Source organism: Sphaerodactylus townsendi, linkage group LG01 (assembly GCF_021028975.2).
Source record: "Sphaerodactylus townsendi isolate TG3544 linkage group LG01, MPM_Stown_v2.3, whole genome shotgun sequence".
Taxonomy (NCBI): Eukaryota; Metazoa; Chordata; class Lepidosauria; order Squamata; family Sphaerodactylidae; genus Sphaerodactylus; species Sphaerodactylus townsendi.
In genome coordinates, this window is record NC_059425.1 from 180,024,032 (window position 1) to 180,047,206 (window position 23,175).

At 45.0% G+C, this 23,175-nt stretch overlaps 1 protein-coding gene across 1 annotated transcript in view; it reads left to right on the forward strand.

Annotated features, from left to right (window-relative positions):
* The window catches only part of LOC125438128 (1-phosphatidylinositol 4,5-bisphosphate phosphodiesterase beta-4-like), a 257,416-nt gene that overhangs the window by 196,329 nt on the left and 37,912 nt on the right, over positions 1–23,175 (forward strand). Inside the window, 7 exon segments of the mRNA XM_048506335.1 lie at positions 19–98; positions 1,409–1,493; positions 3,069–3,159; positions 4,401–4,496; positions 6,613–6,713; positions 9,601–9,633; positions 18,726–18,787. Of these exon segments, the coding sequence (XP_048362292.1) occupies positions 19–98; positions 1,409–1,493; positions 3,069–3,159; positions 4,401–4,496; positions 6,613–6,713; positions 9,601–9,633; positions 18,726–18,787 (548 nt within the window).

Sequence of the window (23,175 nt, forward strand, 5' to 3'; positions counted from 1 at the left end):
TTCCTCTGTATTTTAAAGGATGTGATTCAAGCCATCAAGGAAACAGCTTTTGTGACGTCCGAGTATCCCGTCATCTTGTCATTTGAAAATCACTGCAGGTATTTTATGAAGGATTGTTCATCTTGCATATTGCAGTGGTGAGATAAGAGAGAAACTCTGGCCCTTTCTACACAAACCTTTTACAATGTTTTCAGGCAGGAAATAAAATGTTTCCCACATGGAGTTCTGCATTCTTTTGACCCCCTTTAGTTGCCAAAATGTTTTATTTGCAGCCTCAAAATAATTTGCAGTGCTCAATTTTTATGCATGATTAAACTCTTCAGATATAGTTTCTGTCTGTAGTGGGCAGAGAGCATTAAAAGTTATCTTATATACCACCGCCATATACTCATAGTATAAGGGGGGGGTCGAATTTTTTTCAGTTGCATTTTTTTAAATGCTGAAAAAGAGAAACTCCCTCTATACCCATATCTGGGTCATTAAAATTTTTTGTGTGTTTTTACTTTGCCGGCCAGCAGGGGGGCACAGATTTTTTATCGCTAGCGGCACGCAAAATTCCAAGGGTACCCTCCTCAGGAAGACACTCCCTGATGATACCAACTAAAGTTTGGCGGTAAAAGTTTGGTTCGAGGGGTCCAAAGTTATGGACCCCCAACTGAGGATGCCCCAATTTCCCCATTCAGTTTTCAATGGGAATTATTAATAAAGATGGGCGGCTACCCTTTTGAGGGGTCCATAACTTTAAAGACCCTCCTGAGACCAAGCTTCACCAAACCACAGCTGGTCTCCTCAGGAGAGTCTCTTTATGATATCAACCAGGTTTGCAATGGAGTTTGGAATCAGAGGATCCAAAGTTATTGACCCCAAAGAATATTATCCCCATTGTTTACAATGGGAAGCTAATGTGTCGTAAATTTTCCATTTCAGATAATATCCCTCACCAAAATCTAAAGTTGGGTTACATTTGGACATACAGATGATGATGAGGAACCCAGTTTTGGAGGATTTTAACTCTTCTGTTTTAGCTTGGTTGCTGGTTGAGCTAAGGTTTTTGTACTTTTAAAGTTATTGTTGATACCATATTGTTCTTGTTGATCCTCTTTTCCACTTACAGAGCCAGTTTACTGTTTTTCTTTGAAATAAATATTCAAAAACATTTAACCTACTGATGCCTCAATTGATGTAATTTTATTGGCATCTATTTTTTATTTTTTGAAATTTACCAGCAGCTGCTGCATTTCCCACCCTCGACTTGCTCATTGTAGTCAATAAGTTTTCCCAGTTTTTTGTGGTAAAATTAAGGTTGCCTCGACATATGTCGCGGGTCGAGCTTATCACATTAAGAGTATACTCTGATTTATACCATATACTATTTGGTTCATAACTGTGAATCTTCAATTGTTTACAGCAAATACCAGCAGTACAAAATGTCAAAATACTGTGAAGATATTTTTGGAGACCTTCTATTAAAGCAACCACTAGAGACTCATCCAGTAGGTACCTTCCAGTCGTATTTGTATTTTATTGGAAAAAATATTTCTCAAATGGGCAGCAAGAGTACAGTTATCCCTTCCACATCATGATTTTCCCCATCACAGCTTTGATATATTGTGGGTCGGCATGAGAAATTAAATGGGAATATTTAATATGCCATTCAGTCGGGGTTTTTGCAGAAGCTGCAGATGACACCCGAAGGTCCCTTCCGCACATGCAGAATAATGCAGTTTCAGTCCACTTTCAATGCACTTTGCAGTTGGATTTGACTGTGCGGAATAGCAAAATCCACTTGCAAGCAATTGTGAAAGGGGATTGAAAGTGCATTATTCTGCATGTGCGGAAGGGGCTGGAGACCAGCAGATGACATAGAAAAAGTTTAGAATCTCCAAAATGCATCAAATGTATGTATAGTATTGTCGAAGGCTTTCACGGCCGGAATCACTTGGGTGCTGTGTGGTTTCCGGGCTGTATGGCCGTGTTCTAGCAGCATTCTCTCCTGGCCGTTTACATACCTGCATCTGTGGCTGGCATCGTTCAAGAGGGATCCTGAAGTGTTGGGAAAACAAATTAGGAGTATATATCTGTTGGAGTGTCAGGGTGGGTGGAGAAGCCTTGTCTGTGGTAACAAAGGCAACCAGGTCAATAGTTGAGGGGCATCTGAATGAAGTACTGAGTAACGGCATGAAGGAACTATAGCATGGGCAGCTAACACTGGAATAGCGAAGGATCACTGGTGGGAACGCATCCATCGAATAGAAGTATCCTGGCCTTTGTTTCTTTTTTGTCTAAAGGAATAATCATCCTGATGTTACATTGTGTGGAGCTGGTTAGACACTGTCTTGACTCTAGTATTTTTCAACACTGCGGCATAATGAACAGAGCAACACCAGGTGAAAATACTAGAGTCAAGACAGTGTCTAACCAATCCCACAATGCAAACACAGGATGACCAATTAGAGCAAAGAAACAAAGAGCCAGGATACTTCTATTCAGATGCTCCCGTATACCAGTGACCTTGCTACCTCAGAATGTTATCACCCGCCCATGCTTATAGTCTTCATTGTTACTCATGCTTCTATTCAGGCGCTCTCAACTATTGACCTGGTTTGCCTTCTTTGTTACTCACAGACAAGGTTTCTCCACCCACCCTGGACACTCAACAGATATATACTCCCACTTGCTTTCCCAACATCAGATCCTCTAAGTGCCAGCCACAGATGCAGGCGAAACGTCAGGAGAGAATGCTGCTAGAACACGGCCATACAGCCCGGAAACCACACAGCACCCAAATGTATGTATAGTATTTGTATAATGTTAGCATATTTTGTCTTTTAATACCATAAATATGCAGTTTCTTTTTTAAAGAATGGCAGAGAGGACCAAACCGTAAATCAAACTGTGCTGCCCCCAAGTCAACAGGCTGCCATTGCCAGCCAATAATATGCGAAGGAAAGAGACCGATGCATGTGGCAGCAGGCCAGATCGGTTTTTGTGAATCCCAGGGACTTAGATCTTGCCAAGCGTAACCATGTAAAAGCTGTGCCTAATGATGCTTCATTTCTTGGCTGCAGCTGGAAGCCGGGAGATCCTTGCCGTCCCCAAATGACCTGAAGAGGAAGATACTTATTAAAAACAAAAGGCTGAAACCTGAAGTAGAAAGAAGTAAGTGCAGGAAAATGCAAACACTGAAACTAACACCAAAATAAGCCACCGTTCGGTCTCTTGTTGGAGGCTGTTTTGAGGGCATCAAGGAAAATGGCTACTGGGACTGTTCCCAGATGTGCTGTCGAAGGCTTTCATGGCCAGATTCAGCTGGTTCTGGTGGGTTTTCCGGGTTGCGTGGCTGTGGTCTGGTGGATCTTGTTCCTAACGTTTCGCCTGCATCTGTGGCTGGCATCTTCAGAGGTGTATGTATAACAGAGGGAAGTCTGTTACACACTGTGTCCAGAGAGAAGGAAATGTTTGGGTTATATGGACAGTCTATATTTTCCACCCCCCATGCCCTTCCCCGGCGCCTCCCCCGTGGCGTCCCCCCTTCCCACACTTACCTTAGTTCCTTTCCTTTTCCAGAACTTTTTCAGGCTGAAAAAAAGGCCTATTCACAGTTCAGGCTTAAAAATGGCCTGATGGGGACTATACTTTCCAGGAGATTTTGTGAGTCCCAAGGTCTCCTGGGGGCGCCACAGGAGGGCACTGCGGGGGGGGGGGGGGGCAGGGGGAGGGTGGCCTGGGAACCAGCCCTGCCTATCCCAAGCATGTGCACGCTGCACCCCTCGTTCCCTTGTAGCTCCGCCACTGGTTTGCCATTGCCTGCCTCTGCTTAGTTTCCCTGGTGGTCTCCCTTGTTTAGCTTCCAACATATGACAACCATAGCAAGGGCCTTTCAGGACAAGTGAGGAGCAGAGGAGATTGGCCATTGCCTGCCTCTGCAGAGTCTTCCTTGGTGGTCTCCCATCCAAATACTGACCCTGCTTAGTTTCCTTGCTGGTCTCCCTTGTCTAGCTTCCTTGGTGGTCTCCCTTGTTTAGCTCCCTTGTGTAGCTTTCAGGACAAGTGAGGAGCAGAGGAGATTGGCCATTGCCTGCCTCTGCAGAGTCTTCCTTGGTGGTCTCCCATCCAAATACTGATCCTGCTTAGTTACCAAGGTATGGCAACCCCACCAAGGGGCTTTCAAGGCGAGTGAGAAGTGGAGGAGGTTGGCCATTTCCTTCCTCTGCAGAGTCTTCCTCAGAGGTCCCCCTTCCAATTACCAACCCAACTTGGCTTTCTGGTTCTGACGAGAGCAGGCTATGCCAAGTAGCCTTACCTCCGCTAGTTCTCCTAGTAGATTTTGTTTAACAACTGGATGATGCTTTCTGTTTGTTTCGTTTTTGTGTGGTGTATGTCTTGTTTGCTTTAAATAGAACAGCTCGAAGCTTTGAAAAGTATGATGGAAGCTGGCGAAACGGCTGCTCCGGTCAGCATCTTGGAAGATGACACTGAAGAAGAGATCGAAAGTGGTAAGGCGGGTCTGAGATTTCCCCCCCTCCTTTCCCCCAAACAAAACGAGATCTTAAAAGAAGTTTTCTTATGTACCTGCCATGATGGCTCTTACGAAACTTTGGAACACCTTATATTTGATTGTAACAAGATGACTGAAGAACACAAACTCCTGATTGACCCTCTTCTCTGTAAATACCCGGGTACAGAAAGAAAAACCATTATTTCTAATTTAACAGCTGGATCCGATGAGAGGATAACTCTAAATATGGCCAAGTTTGCGTGGTGTATTTGTAAGAGGATTTAAAAAATTTTAATTGGTGATTATTTTAATTCATGATAGATTGTAACTTAACTATGTATTTTCCATTTTGTATGTTTGCCAATTTTATTTTTATATGATGGTTGGTCAATGACTGTAATAAACTCGCTCATTCACTCACTCACTCACTCACTCACTCACTCACTCACTCACTCACTCACTCACTCACTCACTCACTCACTCACTCACTCACTCACTCACTCACTTAACTTTTTCCCTCCCTTTGCAAATGGTTATGGCAGGGGCAGAGTGAGGGGGGACTGTGTTAGGGAGACGCGCCACGCGCCTGCAGCTCCTGCACCCGAGCACTGCCAATGGCCCAGCCCTGGGCAGCTCCAGCTCCATGCGGCCCACTCCCCTGCCACAGCTCTGCCCAGGGCGTTGTGCCTCCCCCCAGCCCCGTTGACACTACACCACTGGATTATGGCAACTCACTGGCTCATTTGACATGCAGATTATCTTGCTGAGAGACCTTGAACTTGACAATTAATTTACATTTTATTGTTCTGAGACCTTGCAAGGAACTTGTGCAGCTGAACAAGCAGCATGGTGTAGTGGTCAGAGGAGTTGGATAGACCCAGTTTGAATCCCTTCTCTGCCATGGAAGCTTGCTGGGGGATCTAGGGCCTTTCACACTGTCTCAACCTGGCCTACCTCACAGGGTTTTTGTGAAGATATAGTGGAGGAGAGGAGAATGATGCAAGCTTCATTGGGGAGAAAGGCAACAGAAATTTGCAATTGACACCACATTAGGGATAGCTAATGCCTCAGAGGACAGGGTTAGAATCCCTGGACAGATTAGAGAGCTGGGCCCAAACTCACAAAATGAATTTCAGCAGAGTAGGCTTTTGTATCCTGCTCTCTCTACTTTTAAGGAGTCTCAAAGCGGTTTGCAATCACCTTCTCTTCCCCACAACAGATATTTTGTGAAGTAGCTGAGACAGTTTGAAGGGAGCTGTGACTAGCCCAAGGTCACCCAGCAGGGTTCATGTGGAGGAGTGGGGAAGCAAAGCTGATTCCCCAGATTAGAGTCTGCCACTCTTAACCATTACACTATGCTGGAAAGGGAGTGGCAAGTCAGATGCTGTTCTGCATTGTCTGTTTGTTCCACCACCCCCTTCCCCACCACACACACAACCACAACAACCACCATAGGCTTACTGCTTCTTAACCTGGAGGCTCAATTTAGCTATCTTGGCTAGATCTATCAGCTCCCATCTTCCATGTATTTACAAGGCCATGTAAGCAACCTTGCTTAAGCCATAAACGTATGTGCTGATGGTGGGAAAGCAAAGCACAAAGAGAAATATCACCTTCTCTCATGTAGTAGGCAGTGACGGAGTAGCAAATTGTGTATGTGCTAAGAAGAAGAAGAGTTTGGAAATATATCCCACCTTTCTCTCCTGTAAGGAGATTCAAGGTGGCTTACAAGCTCCTTTTCCTTCCTCTCCCCACAACAGGCACCTTGTGAGGTAGGTGGGGCTGAGAGAGTTCTGAAGAACTGTGACTAGCCCAAGGTCACCCAACAGGAATGTAGGAGTGAAGAAAGACATCTGGTTCACCAGATAAATCACTGCCACTCAGGTGGATGAGTGGGGAATCAAACTCGGTTCTCCAGATTAGAATCCACCTGCTCTTAACCACTACACCACGCTGGCCACCACACTGACTGTTTGCTGCTACTGCATAGACCTCAGTTCATGAAAACAATTCAAGGAAAGCCAGTGGTTTTTCCCATAACTTTGCAGCCTTGTTTTTTTAAAATTCCAGTAAGTTTCTTAATATGTCCTATTTCTCTTTGGCTTGAATTGCAGCTGACCAAGAAGAAGAAGCCCACCCTGAATATAAATTTGGGAGCGAGCTATCTGCAGATGACTTGAGCCAAAAAGAATCTGTGGCCAACAACATGAAGAAGGTAGGATAACTTCTTTTCTCTTCACCATACATTGTGATTCGGTGTCTTTCCATTGAATTGGCCAGCTGGAAGAGATGGGACGGACAGCTGATGTCAGTTGTGTGTAACAGAACTGGTAAAGCGTTTTGCACATAGTCATTGAAATTTAAAACGTATGGCATCTTCTAGAAAATGCATGTTACCCTTTCTCAGAGAAAGTTTCCCCATCATATATCAGAATCAATAAAACGTATAGTTTTTGCACATAGTCATTGACATTTAAAACGTATGGTGTCTTCTAGAAAATGCATGTTGCCCTTTCTCAGAGAAAGTTTCCCCATCATATATCAGAATCAATAAAACGTATAGTTTTTGCACATAGTCATTGACATTTAAAACGTATGGCGTCTTCTAGAAAACGCATGTTGCCCTTTCTCAGAGAAAGTTTCCCCATCATATATCAGTTGCTGTACCCTTGGAAGATGCTCTGCAGAAACATCAAACAAAAAAAATTAAGGATTGTAAAAAGATTGCTTCTGGCATTCTGAGAACAACATACCTGCATCTGGCCTGCATCCCACCCCCCCCGAGCAACATTTTTTCTGCTGCCAACAGGAACAGCTCCCTGCCCTCCTCTAAGCAACAGCCTTTCAAATACTTTAAAGGGAGCAGCCATTCAGCCTGCCATTCTCCAGACTGCAGTAGCCTGGTTAGATTTGAGTCCAGTAGCAATACAGAGAGCAACAAGGGTTTCAGGGTGTAAGCTTTTGAGAGTCAGTGCTCTCTTCATCAGGCCCCAGCCTGTAGGTGCAGAAAGATGTGGCCAGATTTGCAGAGTGACTCAGCTACTCTGCTCATTATTATTGTTGTTGTTGTTGTTGTTGTAATTAATTAATTAATTAATTAATTAATTAATTAATTAATTAATTAATTAATTAATTAATTAAATTTGATAAACTGCCCACCCCCGAAGGGCTCTGGGCGGTGTACAACAAAATCACAACTAAAACAATATGCACAATAAATAGAGAAAGTGATAAATAGTTAAAAAATACATTAACTCAGAATAAGCAGCATTCTAAAGGCCAGGAAAACAATGTTAATAATACTAATGATGGCTCCCCAGTTCCAAGGCCGAGGAGGGACAGACAATACCAAAAGATGTCACATCGGTGGAGTGCCAATGATGGTACAGCCGCGCCACAACACAGGGACATCCAATCTGCAGGCTGGCCTACTCAAATGCCGATTGGAACAATTCTGGATCTTACAGGCCTACAGTGCAGTCCAGAAGCTGCCCGTTGTTTTTTTGTGTATCAGGGGCTTTTCTGTCTTAATTATTGGATGTGTGTGGAGCGTCTTCCCTTGTGACTCCAGGATGACGTGACTAAGACATAATGAAAATCCAGAAGAATTTTTCATTATGCCTTAGTCACATTATCCCGGAGTCACAAAACATCGCTCCGCACTACGCACATTATGGAGTCACCATGTGAAGCCACATTTGAACTTGGAGAGGACATCCCGAGAGCATGAGAGAATAGTTCTCCTGATTGTTTTTGGTTGGTTTAGCTGGCTGGTCGCCCTGACCTGGATAGCCCAGGCTAGCCCGATCTCATCAGATCTCAGAAGCTAAGCAGGGTCACCTCTGGTCAGTACTTGAGTGGGGCAACCAACAAGGAGGAATACCAGAGTTGCTACACAGAGGCAGGCAACGGCAAATCACCCCTTTTAAGCTGTCCCCTTGAAAAGCCTACAAGATTGCCACAAGTCGGCTGCAACTTGACCGCACTTTCAACCACCACCACCAGCCGACTGGTCTCCCTTCTTCTACCACACTTCCATGTATACATCACACCCCATAAATACATCACACCCTATTTGTCCCAGGGACTCATTCAAGCTCCGTCGCCTGCTTTGAGAACTCTGCTTCCGTAATTGCCTCCGGCCCGTTCTTTCCCTTCTTTGACTCTCTTCTGCTCTTCATCTAGGCAGCCATATCAGTAGAAGTTCTCCTTTTCCCAACCGCTCTTTAAAGGGTTTTTTAAAATTTAAAACAAACTGCAGTGGAATTACAGACACGTGAACGAGAACGCTTGGCTTGCATTCTCTTGTTCTCCTCCATCATTTTCCAAGTTGCATCTGATTGAGAAGGGGTTTTTCCTTGTAGCGCATGGTCCACCTTCATACTCCGAGTGGTCTACAACCCCTTGTGGTCTTTGGGTTGTGGCCCAGGTGGCCTGCTTTGTGTCTCTAATGGCCAGCTGCATCACACCTTCTCCAACGGTGCGATTTTCATATCTCAGTTTCTGGTTCAGCTTCAAGAACAACGCAGCAAAACATTTGTCCCGAATATTTGACCAGGACTGTTTCTCGAACAGAATCTCTTGTAATTATAGACGAAGCAAGCATTTATTGGCATAGACAACAGTACAACAATAATAAAAAATGGATTAAAAAGCATATACAATACAGGAAATAAATGCTAGACAGGAAATAAATGTTAGTACAGAATCTCTTGGCTCAAAAGAGATGTTTTGAAACCTACCGGCTTTTTTTTTCCAGATAGCTTTCAAGAGACCCCTAGCCTTTTCACCAGTAAAAAAATAAAGGAACCGAAAGTAATCCTGGACTCTCGTAGCCAAGGTTCGCCAGGACTCTGACTCTGGATCCTCATTCTCTTCCTCCTTCATCACAGAGACCCCCCCCCCTTCACAGTTAACCCCTTCTAATGTTTTGCAAGTTTTTGAAAGTGAGGCAGCAACAATGAATTGTGACTCATACATACACGCCGCACAGGAAGGTTAAGCATTGAATACACGTCCAGCGCTATTCTGCTTTGAGTTATGAGTGTGTAGTGTTGCCGTTTAATCTCTGGGATGTAATATCTGTCTTTTGTTTCCCTTAGGCTGTGGATGACTCTGAGCAAGAAAACAAAAAGGTGATCCATGGACTATATTATGTGTGGTCAAATTTCATTGCTCTGCACCTGCTTTGTAGAATGCGCCCTTGACTCTCTGCGTCACTGAATCCTTCTCTTTACGTAGCTGTTTCCATAGGTGGCTTCTGGGGCGGGGGGGGGGGGGGGGGGTTTCGCTGTCTTTTATCCTAAGCAGCCAGTCTTCCTATCTCCTTCTTGCATGGCACTGTTGAATTCTATTTGGGCGGCAGATCTGCTGTTTTAGCCTAAGGCAGACATTTGCGTTGGCAGTTCGGTGAAGAGGCGGAAGCCATGCTAACATCTTGCCCACCTCTTGAGGTCACCTTCATTGTCTCCCCTTTCTTGGATTTCCAAGATCCCTGCCTAGAGATGCTTTGCTTCGATCATCTTTCCCCCATTCAAATTCCTTCATACTTTCCTACTCTCTTCCTGGCTGATTAGCATTAGAACTCATCCTATCTTTCATGGGGTTGCTGCTGTTATATTATCGCACGTGGAAGATTCTGAGATTCTGATTTTTATTAATTCATTTGTTATATTTGTATCCCGCCCTATCCCCAAGGGATAGTCTACTTGCTTACACAGGAACCTTCTTCACATATGGAATAAACACTCTCCACACAGGATCTTCATTCCACAGGAAGGCTTTTACTTGAGAAGTTCCAAGTACCGTATATACTCGTGTATAAGTCGACCCGCATATAAGTCGAGGCACCTTTTACCACAAAAAGCTGGGAAAACTTATTGACTCGCGTATAAGTCGAGGGTGGGAAATGCAGCAGCTGCTGGTAAATTTCAAAAATAAAAATAGATACCAATAAAATTACATCAATTGAGGCATCAGTAGGTTAAATGTTTTTGAATAGTTATTTCAAAGAAAAACAGTAAACTGGCTCTGTAAGTGGAAAAGAGGGTCAACAAGAACAATAGGGTATCAACAATAACTTAAGTACAAAAACCTTAGCTCAATCAGCAACCAAGCTAAAACAGAAGAGTTAAAATCCTTCAAAACTGGATTCCTCATCATCATCTATATGTCCAAATGTAACTCAACTTAGATTTTAGGAGGGATATTATCAGAAATGGAAAATCTACTATTAGCTTCCATTGTAAACAATGGGGGATGGGGCAACCCTTTGGGGATCAATAACTTTGGATCCCCTGACCCAAACTTCACCAAACCTGGCTGGTATCATAAAGAGACTCTCCTGATGAGACCAGCCAGGTTTGAAAGTGAAGTTCAGTTCAGAAGGAAGATCCAAAGTTATGGACCCTCAAAAGGGTAGCCCCATCTACTAATAGCTCCCATTGAAAACAATGGGGAATGGGGGCACCTCCTTTGGGGGTCCATAACTTTGGACCCCCTGAACCAAACTTTACCAAACTTGGCTGGTAACATCAGGAGTGTCTTCTGAAAGTACCCTGAAATTTTGGTGCCACTAGCATAAAAACTGCGCCCCCTGCTGGCCGGCAAAGTAAAAACACAAAAAAATTTAATGACCCACATATAAGTCGAGGGGAGCTTTTCCAGCATTGAAAATGTGCTGAAAAATTCGACTTATACATGAGTATATACGGTATATATAAGACTACCTATACAAACTAATAGAACTATACAGAACACTTCTTATCAAACATAACTCTCTATCAGCTCTATTCAGCATATTAAAGCACACAGCTTTCTTCAGCACATAGCTCATTATCAGAGAGGAATCATCAAGAAGCAGCACTTCACACAGAAAGGTTACCAACTCCAGTTCAGGCTCAGGTTCATATAATGGATACATTATCCTGCCCAAGCAACAAGCCCCTGATTGGTCCAAGGTTCTCTATCAATAATATCAAAGGTTAACACTTGTTACTTTTCTACTGCAGCCCAACTGTCACCTGAACTTTTCATAACTTGTATGATGCTTTCTGCTAAACCAGGGATCTGCAACCTGTGGCTCTCCAGATGTTCGTGGACTACAATTCCCATCAGTCCCTGCCAGCATGGCCACTTGGCAGGGGCTGATGGGAATTGTCATCCGTGAACATCTTGGGGAGCTTATAGAATGCTGACTAGTGCTAAACTATGAAGCTGAACACACCTTCAGCCATTTTGTTTACCAGTCAGGATTTATAAAATGGCTGACAGAAGTCTTGCTGAGCAAAAGACCCACCTACCCCCACTCACTTCTAAAATACTTGGCAGGGACCAGGGAAAGTGTCCGTGTTGACAATCCGTGCTCCAGAAAGGCTTGCCTAGCCTTTTGCAAACTAAGCTATTTTCTTCTCTTGAAAAGCTATCCTTGAAGTTAAGAACCCTAGTTGTTGTTGTTTTTTGCACTATAACGGGCTGGTGTTCCATCGAAATCATCAGTTTTGTTTGCAAACAGGAGCGAAGTCAGTTTTGGCTCACTGATATGATGTCAGCAGGAATGCTTGCATTTGATTACTAATTACATATCAACAGAAACACTAGATGACACCGTTACCTTTTCAGTGTGAGAGCTTATTCTTTTCCTGCGTGATCCTATTCCGTGCTCCTGGCTTCAGCTAATCATGCATTTTTGCCCTACCCAGAGTTTATTTATTATTTATTTATTGGGTTTATAGACCGCCCTCCCCCGGAGTTCAGGGTGGCATGCATGTTATCTCCCTATAAAATCTCAACAGTCCCATCAGGTGGGTGAAGCTTTGAAAGGGAAGCCATCCCCAGGTCACCCGGCATACTTCTCTTGGGAGGGGAGGGGGGATTCTGACCCTGTTCCATCAATTAGTAACTCTGACAGAAACACCAACATAAAACCCATGGCAGTTTTCCAATTGTAAGATGCAGACTTCATTATCCATGCTACGTAGCAGAGCTCCTCCTACTGGCCAACTGCTGTAACTTCAGACAAGGAAGAAGAAGTAGAATTGTACCCCACCTTACTTGCAAGCTCCTTTCCCTTCCTCTCCCCACAACAGACACCTTGTGAGGTAGGTGGGGCTGAGAGAGCTCTGAAGAACTGTGACTAGCCCAAGGTCACCCAGCAGGAACGTAGGAGGGCAGAAACACATCTGGTTCACCAGATAAGCCTCTGCCACTCGCTCAGGTAGAGGACTGGGGAAATCAAACCTGGTTCTCCAGATTAGAATCCACCTGCTCTTAATCACTACACCACGCTGGCCGTGAGGTAAGGATCAGGCTACTGTCTACTCAACACGACTACAGTCCAACAGTGTTCAAAACAGAGTAATCTCTTCAGGACTCTGAAGTGTTTGATGTCAGACCGCTAGTATTCAGTTGATATGCAGTTTTACCCACTTCAGTTACATGTGTATAATTTCTTCATTTCACTTATCGCTGCCAATCTGCTGTGAACGCATAAACATACCGGTTTCTTATTTGTGGCACATATGTATACCGGCATGAGAGAGGAACTCAGCATGGTGCTTAGTCTTAGATGGTAACCAAACCTTTGGCGACTCAAGATATTGAACCACAATTCCCATCATTCCTACTGCCAAAGGCCAAATTAGCCCATGCTGGCAGGACTGAATAAAGTCCTAGACATCCTGGGACAGAGTATGCTGCGTGGTGGCAAACCTTTGGCACTCAGATGTTTTAGACTACAATTTATCAGCCCCTGCCAGCGAGGCCAATTGGCCGGCGGGGGGGGCAAATGTCGAATCCATAACATCTGGAGTGCAAAATTCGCCACCACTAATTAATAATCAGTTAAGAGGAGCGGATTCCCCACTCCTCCACCTGAGCAGCAGACTCGTATCTGGCAAATTGGATTTGATCCCTGCTCCCTACGCATTAAGTCTGCTGGGTGATCTCGGCCTAGTCACAGTTCTCTCAGGACTCTCTCAGTCCCACCTGCCTCACAAGGTGCCTGGGAAGGGTATGGAATTTGTAAGCCACCTTGTGTCTCCATACAGGAGAGACAGGAAGAATACAAATCCAAACATTATTTGTGCCACAGAATGAAAAATATAAAATACCTGTGAGTTTGCTACATTGATAGCCGCTCTGTGAGGATGACTGAGATTAGAAAAGGGCATGGCTCCTACATGCGTACACACACAAATATACCCCGGTCCCAATCCTACTCTTGCAGTGGCATAGGAGGTTAAGAGCTCATGTATCTAATCTGGAGGAACCGGGTTTGATTCCCAGCTCTGCCGCCTGAGCTGTGGAAGTTTATCTGGGGAATTCAGATTAGCCTGTACACTCCCACACATGCCAGCTGGGTGACCTTGGGCTAGTCACAGCTTCTCGGAGCTCTCTCAGCCCCACCTACCTCACAGGTGTTTGTTGTGAGGGGGGAAAGGAAAGGAGTTTGCTGGCCTTTGAGTCTCCTGGGAGAGAAAGCGGGGATATAAATCCAAACTCTTCTTCTTCTTCTTATTGGTGGCTTTCAGCCTTGTAGAAAAATGTGGGAAGATCCTGATTATAGACCTCATTCTCACCTTGAACAGTGAGAACTGTGTGTACTTAGATTCCTGAAGTGCTCCTCTGTGGCAGGTAACCGTGCTCTCTGCCGAGCTTCAAAAGGTCCCCTCCAGAGTAATCCTGAGATGAAACCAATGCATTCATGTTTCATTTTAAAAGCCTGTGCAGAGAACTACAATTTGAGGTTCAAAGTAGCACCTTAAGATACCAGCAAGTTTTTCAGGATATTAACCTTTCGAGACTCAAAATTCCTTCGTCAGATCTGAGCTGGAATGGAAATCTTGGCACCCTTATATCCTAGTCAGAAGATAAGAGGAGCGTTACAAAGAAAGGAGACAAGACGCAAAGGTGCAATGCCAAATGCAATCATCTTGATTACAGCAAGGAAGAAATGTGTACGCATGGAAACATAGCTTCTGTAGTGAGATAAGAGTCCAGTGATTCTAATCAATCCGTAGGGGTGTCCATTGTTCAGAACTGATGAATTAGCCAGCTTCTGCAGTCTCACGTTGGAATTTCCTCTTGAAGCTTCTCTGTTTGAGGACGGCCATTCTTAAGGTCACAGTGGAATGTCCTGGAAGGTTTAAATGTTTGCCCTTTTGTTTTTGAGTGTTGTGATTTTTGATGTTGGATTTATACCCATTTAACTTCTTAGCTGAGGCACTGACGTGTTTCTCCAATGTAGAGAGCGGAAAGGCATTGCTGATAATTGATTGTATATCTTAACGCTGGATAACGAATTAGTGAATGAACCTGAGATGGTGTTGCGGGTGTTGTTAGGTCTGGTTGTTGTGTTGTCAGAGTGAGTATGGGGATGGACGTGTTGGCGTGTTTAAGAAGAAGAAGAGTTGGGTTTATATCCCCCTTTCTCTCCTATAGGAGACTCAAAGGGGCTTACAAACTCCTTTCCCTTCCCCTCCCCCAAACAACAAATACCCTGTGAGGTAGGTGGAGCTGAGAGAACTCCGAAGAGCTGTGACTAGCCCAAGGTCACCCAGCTGGCGTGTGTGGGAGTGTACAGGCTAATCTGAATTCCCCAGATAAGCCTCCACAGCTCAGGCGGCAGAGCTGGAAATCAAACCCGGTTCCTCCAGATTAGAGTACACCTGCTGTTAACCACTACGCCACTGCTGTTTAAGACCTGGTCCCAGAGTCTGTGCCCTTGTTAGGACATGTTATTGTGGATAAAAATGTTGTTTCAGGATAGGTGACAGCGGACAAGAAAAAGTTTGCCTCAGTTCCTATCAGAGAGGATTATCATTGTCCAGTATAGGTTGTAGGTCAATGATGCATTGAACCAGTTTGAGCTGAGAGCTGTCCGTGGACCACAAGTAGCGGTGAGTTGCTGTTTGGGCCTTTCTTGTAGCAGGAGATCCCTTGATATTCTGGCTTGGTTGATCTGTATCTTTACTACATTAGGAGAGTATTGTCATTCCAAAAATGTCTGTTGCAGATCCCACAGATTAGAATCTCTGTCAAAGGAGTATAAAGCTTGGCTATCGATAATGAATTGTTTGGTATGTTCAAGATGGTGAATACAGGTGTTCAGATATCTTTGGCAATCAGTCAGTTTATACCACAGGTGTCAAATTCGCGGCCCTCCAGATGTTATGGACTACAGTTCCCATCATCCCCTGCCAGCATGGTTCTGGCAGGGGATGATGGGAACTGTAGTCCATAACATCTGGAGGGCCGCGAATTTGACACCTGTGTTCTAGCAAGTCTCGATTGTCACAAATTATCCAGTTTCAAGGTGCTCAGACTCAAGCAGAAACATCCCTGACGACTAGGGCTAACAAACGCAAACATCATTTTGGAACGCTCTGTCGTACCTTTCGGAATACGAACGATTCGTCATTGTAAACAGGGTTCAGGCCGTTGTTCATCACCATCCGCGTTCGGAACTCCTTGCGGATCGTGTCTGTAGGCAGGCCATACATATCCACTTCTACGTAGGTGCCGATTTTCTTGTCCGATAAAAACTGACCGGATATTACCTTTAAACAAAGAGGTAGAGTCTTTCGGTTAGAAGCAAACTTGAACATGCCCAAGGTGCAATGCTCAACAGATAATCTTACTGAACGGCTAGGGAAGGAAATGGCCCTTTCAACTGAATTATATTCTGGCCTATGAACTGGCAAAACAAACCTCAAGACAAACTTCATATGACCTTCACTGGATCACATGAACTTTTGCTTTAATGTGTAAGACCATTCCGCTGCGTTATATGACTGGCAGCAACTTGCTGGAGGCTCAGGTGGAGATGCTCTTCTCAGCCCTGCCACTGAAGAACTCTTTGCTGCACTGAGTATGGGATCAGGTACAAGTCAAGCATGTGGCCTGCCACTGAGCTCCCCTTCTTTGACTGCTCTTCATGCTGTTCTTCCGACCTCTAGACCCGCAGATTCTGTCCTTCCTAAACTTATCTCCTTAATACAGTTCCTCCTGTTAAAGCATCCCCAACCCTAACATTGATCCATTTTTACAGATGAAGAAACCCGATGCAGAGAGTCTTAGGCTAATTCTGTGAAAGCGAGAGTCGCGACTCAAAGGGGTCGCGACTCCAGAGGTTATGAACCGCCGTTTCAGACCAGCACGTTTAACCTTTTTGAGACCGCAGGCCCCTAAACTGCAACTCCAAAACCCACTTATTACCCGCAAAGTGCCACCACAGCACTTACTCCCCTGAATACTGAGGTTTTAGTTTAGAAAAAATGGTTGGCTCCGAGGCTCGGTGTTACCCGGTAGTAAGCTTTATGCGGAAGCAAACGTGCAAATTCAAATGGGTGAATCATCCATCCTAGGAGTGCGCTTTCATCATTCCAGAAGCAAGCCCCATTGCCAGCAACCGAGCTTACTCCCAGGTAAAGGATCATGCCCAGGCCAGCCTAAATGTGTGTGTGTGTGTGTGTGTGTGTGTGTGTGGGTGGGTGATTTCCCCCCCTCCCACATGATGAACTCTGTGTGCGAGTGCCCACAGAGAGGGCTCTGAGTGCCACCTCTGGCACCCGTGCCATAGGTTCGCCCCCACTGCTCTAGACAAAGTAGTTTTCTGTCACAGATGCCTCTCACCTGAACTGAACATGTTGCTGCGATCACGCCGTCGACAGGAGTTTCAGAGAAAGGGTCAAATGTTCGGTCAGGTCTCCGCATAAAATCTGGTTTAAGAAGATACCTTGAATTTCAAAACACACACACAAATGCACAGATAGAAGATACGTTTTTAACAACCAAGGCTTCGCACTGAAAATGTACGGCAACATACATTTCAAGATATACACAGACAGCTGCTGCAATTTTAACCCACTGAATCGTGGAAAATAAAGTCACCGTAATGAATGTAAGCTATGTACATCATCTGCTAATTATTTCTGACATTTGCTCCTGTACATAGTATCCCTGGGCATTCCGGAGCTGTGCACCCCATCTGTGTCCCTTGATGAGATTCTCCTGAAATGATTGGTCTGTCTTTCCCCCAAACCAAGCCAGTTAAAAGGAATTTGGGAATTCACAGAGTGGATTTTTTACAAATGGGAGGAGGAGGAGGAGGAGGACGATGATGACGACAATGACAACAACAACAACAACAACAACAACAACGACCAAGAGGAGGAGGGTTCAAGGAGACACAAAGGGGCTTACACTCTCATTTCCCTCACCACAACAAACACCCTGTGAGGTAGGTGGGGCTGATAGAGCTCAGAAGAACTGTGACTAGCCCAAGGTCACACAGCTGGCATGTGTTGGCATACACAAGCTAATCTGGTTCACCAGATAAGTCCCCACAGCTCAAGTGGCGTAGCGGGGAATCAAACCCGGTTCTCCTGCTCTTAACCACTACACCAAGTGACATGACTGGCTACATGACCAGTGCACATTTCATGTGCCAGGGATCATGCTAAAGGCTCTCATAATTAAATTCCTTCAACTGAATTACCAAGAGCCCTTAGGGGATAGGGCGGTATAATAAATCCAACAAATAAACTGTTGGTACAAACTGTACTGCATAAAAAATACAAGCAAGATCGTACTTCATCAGTGCCAGCGTAGCGGCAGTACAAGGAGCTGCGCGCCCTCCCCATCTGGGGAACTGGCTTTGATTCTCCGCTCCGCCACTTGAATTGTGGAGGCGACCAGGGGAACTCAGATTAGCTCAGGTATCTTCCACACACACGAATATTCCACATGAGACCTTGGGCGAGTCACAGTTCTTCGGCGCTCTCTCAGACCCACCCACCTCACAGGGTGTTTGTTGTGAGGGGGGAAGGGAAAGGAGTTTGTGAGCCCCTTTGAGTCTCCTTACAGGAGAGAAAGGGGGGGGGGATATAAATCCAAACTCTCCTTCTTCATGATTCTTTAAAAATTGTCATTCTAAATTTGCTAGATGCAAGGATGTGTCACTGACTAGATATAAGGATGAGTCACTGGCAACCTAAATCAAGTTAATCCATGCCATAGTATTCTTTGGTACTATGCATGGGTGTGGAAACAAAACAATGACGAAAACTGACAGGAAGAAAGGAGATCGTCTGTTGTGGGTTTTCCGGACTGTGTTGTTCTGGTCTGAAAGTTTTTGCTCGTAATGTTTCATCCATGGCTGCCATCTTCAGAGACATGTCACAGGTGAGATGTATTTCTCTCCATGTGTTTCTCTCTGTTGCCACAGAGAGAAGCACATCTGACCTGTGACATATTTTTGAAGATGCCCGCCATGGATGCAGATGAAACGTTAGGAGCCAAAACTACCAGACTGTAGACACACAACCCAGAAAACCCACAATGGCCAATTTATTCCAGCTGTGAAAGTCTTCAGCAATAGAAGAAGAAGAGTTTGGATTTATATTCCCTCCTTTCTCTCCTGTAGGAGACTCAAAAGGGGCTTACAATCTCCTTGCCCTTCCCCCCTCACAACAAACACCCTGTGAGGTAGGTGGGGCTGAGAGAGCTCAGAAGAGCTGTGACTAGCCCAAGATCACCCAGCTGGCGTGTGTGGGAGTGCACAGGCTAATCTGAATTCCCCAGATAAGCCTCCACAGCTCAGGCGGCAGAGCGGAGAATCAAACCCGGTTCCTCCAGATTAGATACACGAGCCCTTAACCACTACACCACGATGGACTGAGTTCATCAAGAAAACCGTAGTCCTTAGTCTGCAAGACCTGTGAAAGGCTGTTAACATTAGGACATTTGGGAGGACATCAATTCATAGGGTCACCATGAGCCAGAAGCGACTCAATAGCATTTAAAACACACACAGATGGGTATTGGTTCTTCCACTCACTGACGCCTTCAACCCACAGAAAAGCACACCCCCGCATCCTTTCCCCCCCGGGGGGGGGGGGCCAAGCAAGATTTTTTTTCCCCTCTCTGACAGAAGCACTAGGTTGGGTAGGGTTTTTGCCTATTGTGATTGAAAATGGTAACAGGCAATTTCCTGCTTGTAATGCCTAAGCACTGGTTTGCCCAGATAGCTGTAGCAGCGCAGGATGAGTCACCTGAATGGTGCACAATACAGCTTAGGTGAGCACGTTAGGGCAGTGGTGGCGAACCTTTGGCACTCCAGATGTTATGGACTACAATTCCCATCAGCCCCTGCCAGCATGGTCAATTGGCATCAGCAATAGAAGAAGATGGGAATTGTAGTCTATAACATCTGGAGTGCCAAAGGTTCACCACCACTGCCCTAGGGCATCATCTGGATGCTCAAGGCCTGGAGCCAGTGTGGCCTCTGCCCCAGATTCAGGGATGCACAAACAAGAGGAGTGGCCTAATCTGGTGGGTCTGGAATGGGGTTTGGCCTGGGGGTGATGCATGCCCCCTTTGGTCCCTGCCAATAAATACGTTAGTTAAACTTGGCCCTTTCTATTAACCCATTTGAAAGTGTCTGGTCTCCTTGGAGCCAGCGTGGTGTAGTGGTTAAGAGCAGGTGGATTCTAATCTGGGGAACTGGGTTTGATTCCCCACTCCTCCACCTGAGTGGCTGAGGTTTATCTGGTGAACCAGATGTGTTTCCGCACTCCTGCGTTCCTTCTGGGTGACCTTGGGCTAGTCACAATTCTCTCAGAACTCTCTCAGCCCCACCTGCCTCACAAGGTGTCTGTTGTGGGGAGAGGAAGGGAAAGGAGCTTGTAAGCCACCATGAGTCTCCTTACAGGAGAGAGAGGCGGGGTATAAATCCAAACTCTTATTCTTCTTAATCCAAATCTGCATGGCATACAGTCTCCTTTTTGTGCTTTCCAGTTGACCTTAAAGAAGAAGAAGAGGAGGAGGAGGAAGAGGAGTAGTAGTTTTGATTTATACCCCACCTCTCTCTCCTGTAAGGAGACTCGTGGCTTACAAACTCCTTTCCCTACAACAGACACCTTGTGATGTATGTGGAACTAAGGGAGTCATGAGAGAACTGTGACTGACTCAAGGTCACCCAGCAGGAATGTAGGAGTGGAGAAACAAATCCAGTTCACCGGATAAGAGTCCACCATTCATATGGAGGAGGGGGGAATCAAACCCGGTTCTCCAGATTAGAGTTCACCTGCTCTTAACAACGACACCGCGTTGGCTCTCCTGTGTGAGGGCTGACTTCCGAAGAACACAATAATTCTATTATTCCTTTCAGCACCTCCCCCTCCCCCCCCCAGCGTAAGCCTCAATCTTTTGGCTTCCTTTCAAAAACCAGAACAAAACCCCCAACCTCTGCCTCCTTCCCCCCGCTCCCCACCAGCAGCACATAATTAAAAGTGACAAACTTCTGCATCGAGTTAACAGTTTAAATAATTACTCACCCGCACGACCCATTATATTCAAATTTCCCTTGATTCAATTGCATTGCTAAATCTGTCAAGAGACCAAAATAGTTTAGTATCTCATTCCCCGAACGGCCGACTCTGAAAAGTCTCCTTAATCTAAAGGACGCCAAAAGCTCAACTAGTCGGAGATGGCCAGTTTAACGAAAAGTAAAATCCTCCAGGCTTAGTGAAAACCCTTATTCTGACAGCTGAGAAGTCTTAATCCCGCTGAAATCAAATCTGCGTTGGCGCAGGCAACTTACATTCCGGTTATGAAACGTTAAAAGTCTCACATATGAAGGAATTTGACAGACGGATGACATTGAACCAGCTGATATTTCTAGGATTGTTCATTAAAGCAGGGTTTAATTTTAATAATGTTTACAAGGGTTACGCATCCCAGCGGGACGAGAAATTGTAACAAGTACACTGAGAGCTTTCACTGCAGTTCAAGCATGCTGGCTCACTGCTATTGTTCAGGTTGTATAAAGAGCGATGGCGGAGTGACAGCCCATCACAAAGACAACCCACATCCTGCAAGTTACCTTTCTGAAGCAAATCCAGGTTTAACCAAGAAAAGGACAGCTTAAAATCACAGCACCGTCACAGTTTGCCACAGGGTGACCCTTCTCGGCTTCGCTGCAAATATGACAGTTGCTCTCACAAGTAATCTCAGTTGACTACGCTAGAACACCTCTTGGTTTGCTGCAAGGAAATAATATCGCTATCCTCGGCCCCAACACTTTGACTTTCTGATTCAGCTTACATCTGGCCCCCGAAGGAAGTAGCTGTTTTGCTGAGCTCTGCCCATTGGAAGGGTTCTGTCTTAAACACCAGTCCGTTAGAAGTAGGAAAAGATCAATATCACGAAACGCTTCCCACGTCCTGCCTAGACGTTTCCTGACAAAACATCACTCCACCACTATATCTCAATGAAGGTGATACCTGATCATATTTAATCTTGTAAACTGGGGAAATACTGGTTTGTTCCAGAAAGTTCTATTTCAAGAAAGATACAATGGCTCTTCCTCTGGAAGCTATTCTCATTTTCTAACAATCGGCAGACGACTGAAGAGTGGAGGACTCCGCTGATCTATTATTAATCTGTTGATCTATCTATTGTTGTACTATTAGGCCAGGGCAGCTAGTAGGGGTGTGTGTTTGTGTGTGGATCCTAGCTCAACACAGGGTAGAACAGAACCCTTTATAGGCCTGTGCTGGCAATTAGTAGCTTACTCTGCAGCTATGTGGCTCTAGAGAGTTGAGCTAGAACAGGGGTCTGCAACCTCTGGCTCTCCAGATGTTCATAGACTACAATTCCCATCAGCCCCTGCCAGCATGGTCACTTGGCCATGCTGGCAGGGGCTGATGGGATTTGTAGTCCATGAACATCTGGAGAGCAGCAGGTTGCAGACCCCTGAGCTAGAAGGTCTCATGCCCCTTCCTCATGGAGGCATCAGATTTCTTGTGCTCATGCAGGGCTCAGTGGAAGACCCACTAAAACAATTAAAAATGTACCACAAAAATGATTAATTTAATATTAAAGAATTTCCACTTGGCTTAGAGTTCTTTCTGCTTCTCGTAGGCCCCTTCTGCACATGCAGAATAATGCACTTTCAATCTGCTTTCACAATTGTTTGCAAGTGGATATTGCTATTCCGCACAACTTCAAAGTGCATTGAAAGTGCATTGAAAGTTAATTATTCTGCATGTGCGAAAGGGGCTTAAAGTACTTGAGAAGACCCCAGTTTGTACCTGTTTCATAGCCTCGTCAAAAATCAGCAGAAAAGACCATTCAAGCTGAAGGACCCCCAACGCTTCCACAGAAGTCAACCGGACTTCTCTGAGCCGAGTATTTAAAATCCAGCACACAAGATCCAAACGAACAACTTGTGTTCTCCAGAGGATTTTGTTCCTTGTAACCTGATATACTCATTCTAATGTAGAATAACTTTAACTGTTGTTAATCTACTGTGTGTGCTGTGAATTTTGGTTGATTCAGAGAATTCATTTTCAGCAAACTGTAACTGAATTATCAGGATTTAATGATACATTTGAGCGATGTTTTTCTGAACAAATAGTGAACGAATGCTACACTTTAAAGCCTTGAAGTAGAATTTCTTTGATGTTAATTAGTAGCTTTTGTGATACATTTTTAGTCGTTTTGGTATATTCCTCCATAGCAGGAGCTGCCAGCCTTCTAGCTGAATCATAGAATCATAGATCTGGAAGAGACTCCAAGGGCCATCCAGTCCAACCCCCTGAAATGCAGGAACACACAATCAAAGCACTCCTGTCAGATGGCCATCCAGCCTCTCTTTAAAAACCTCCAAAGAA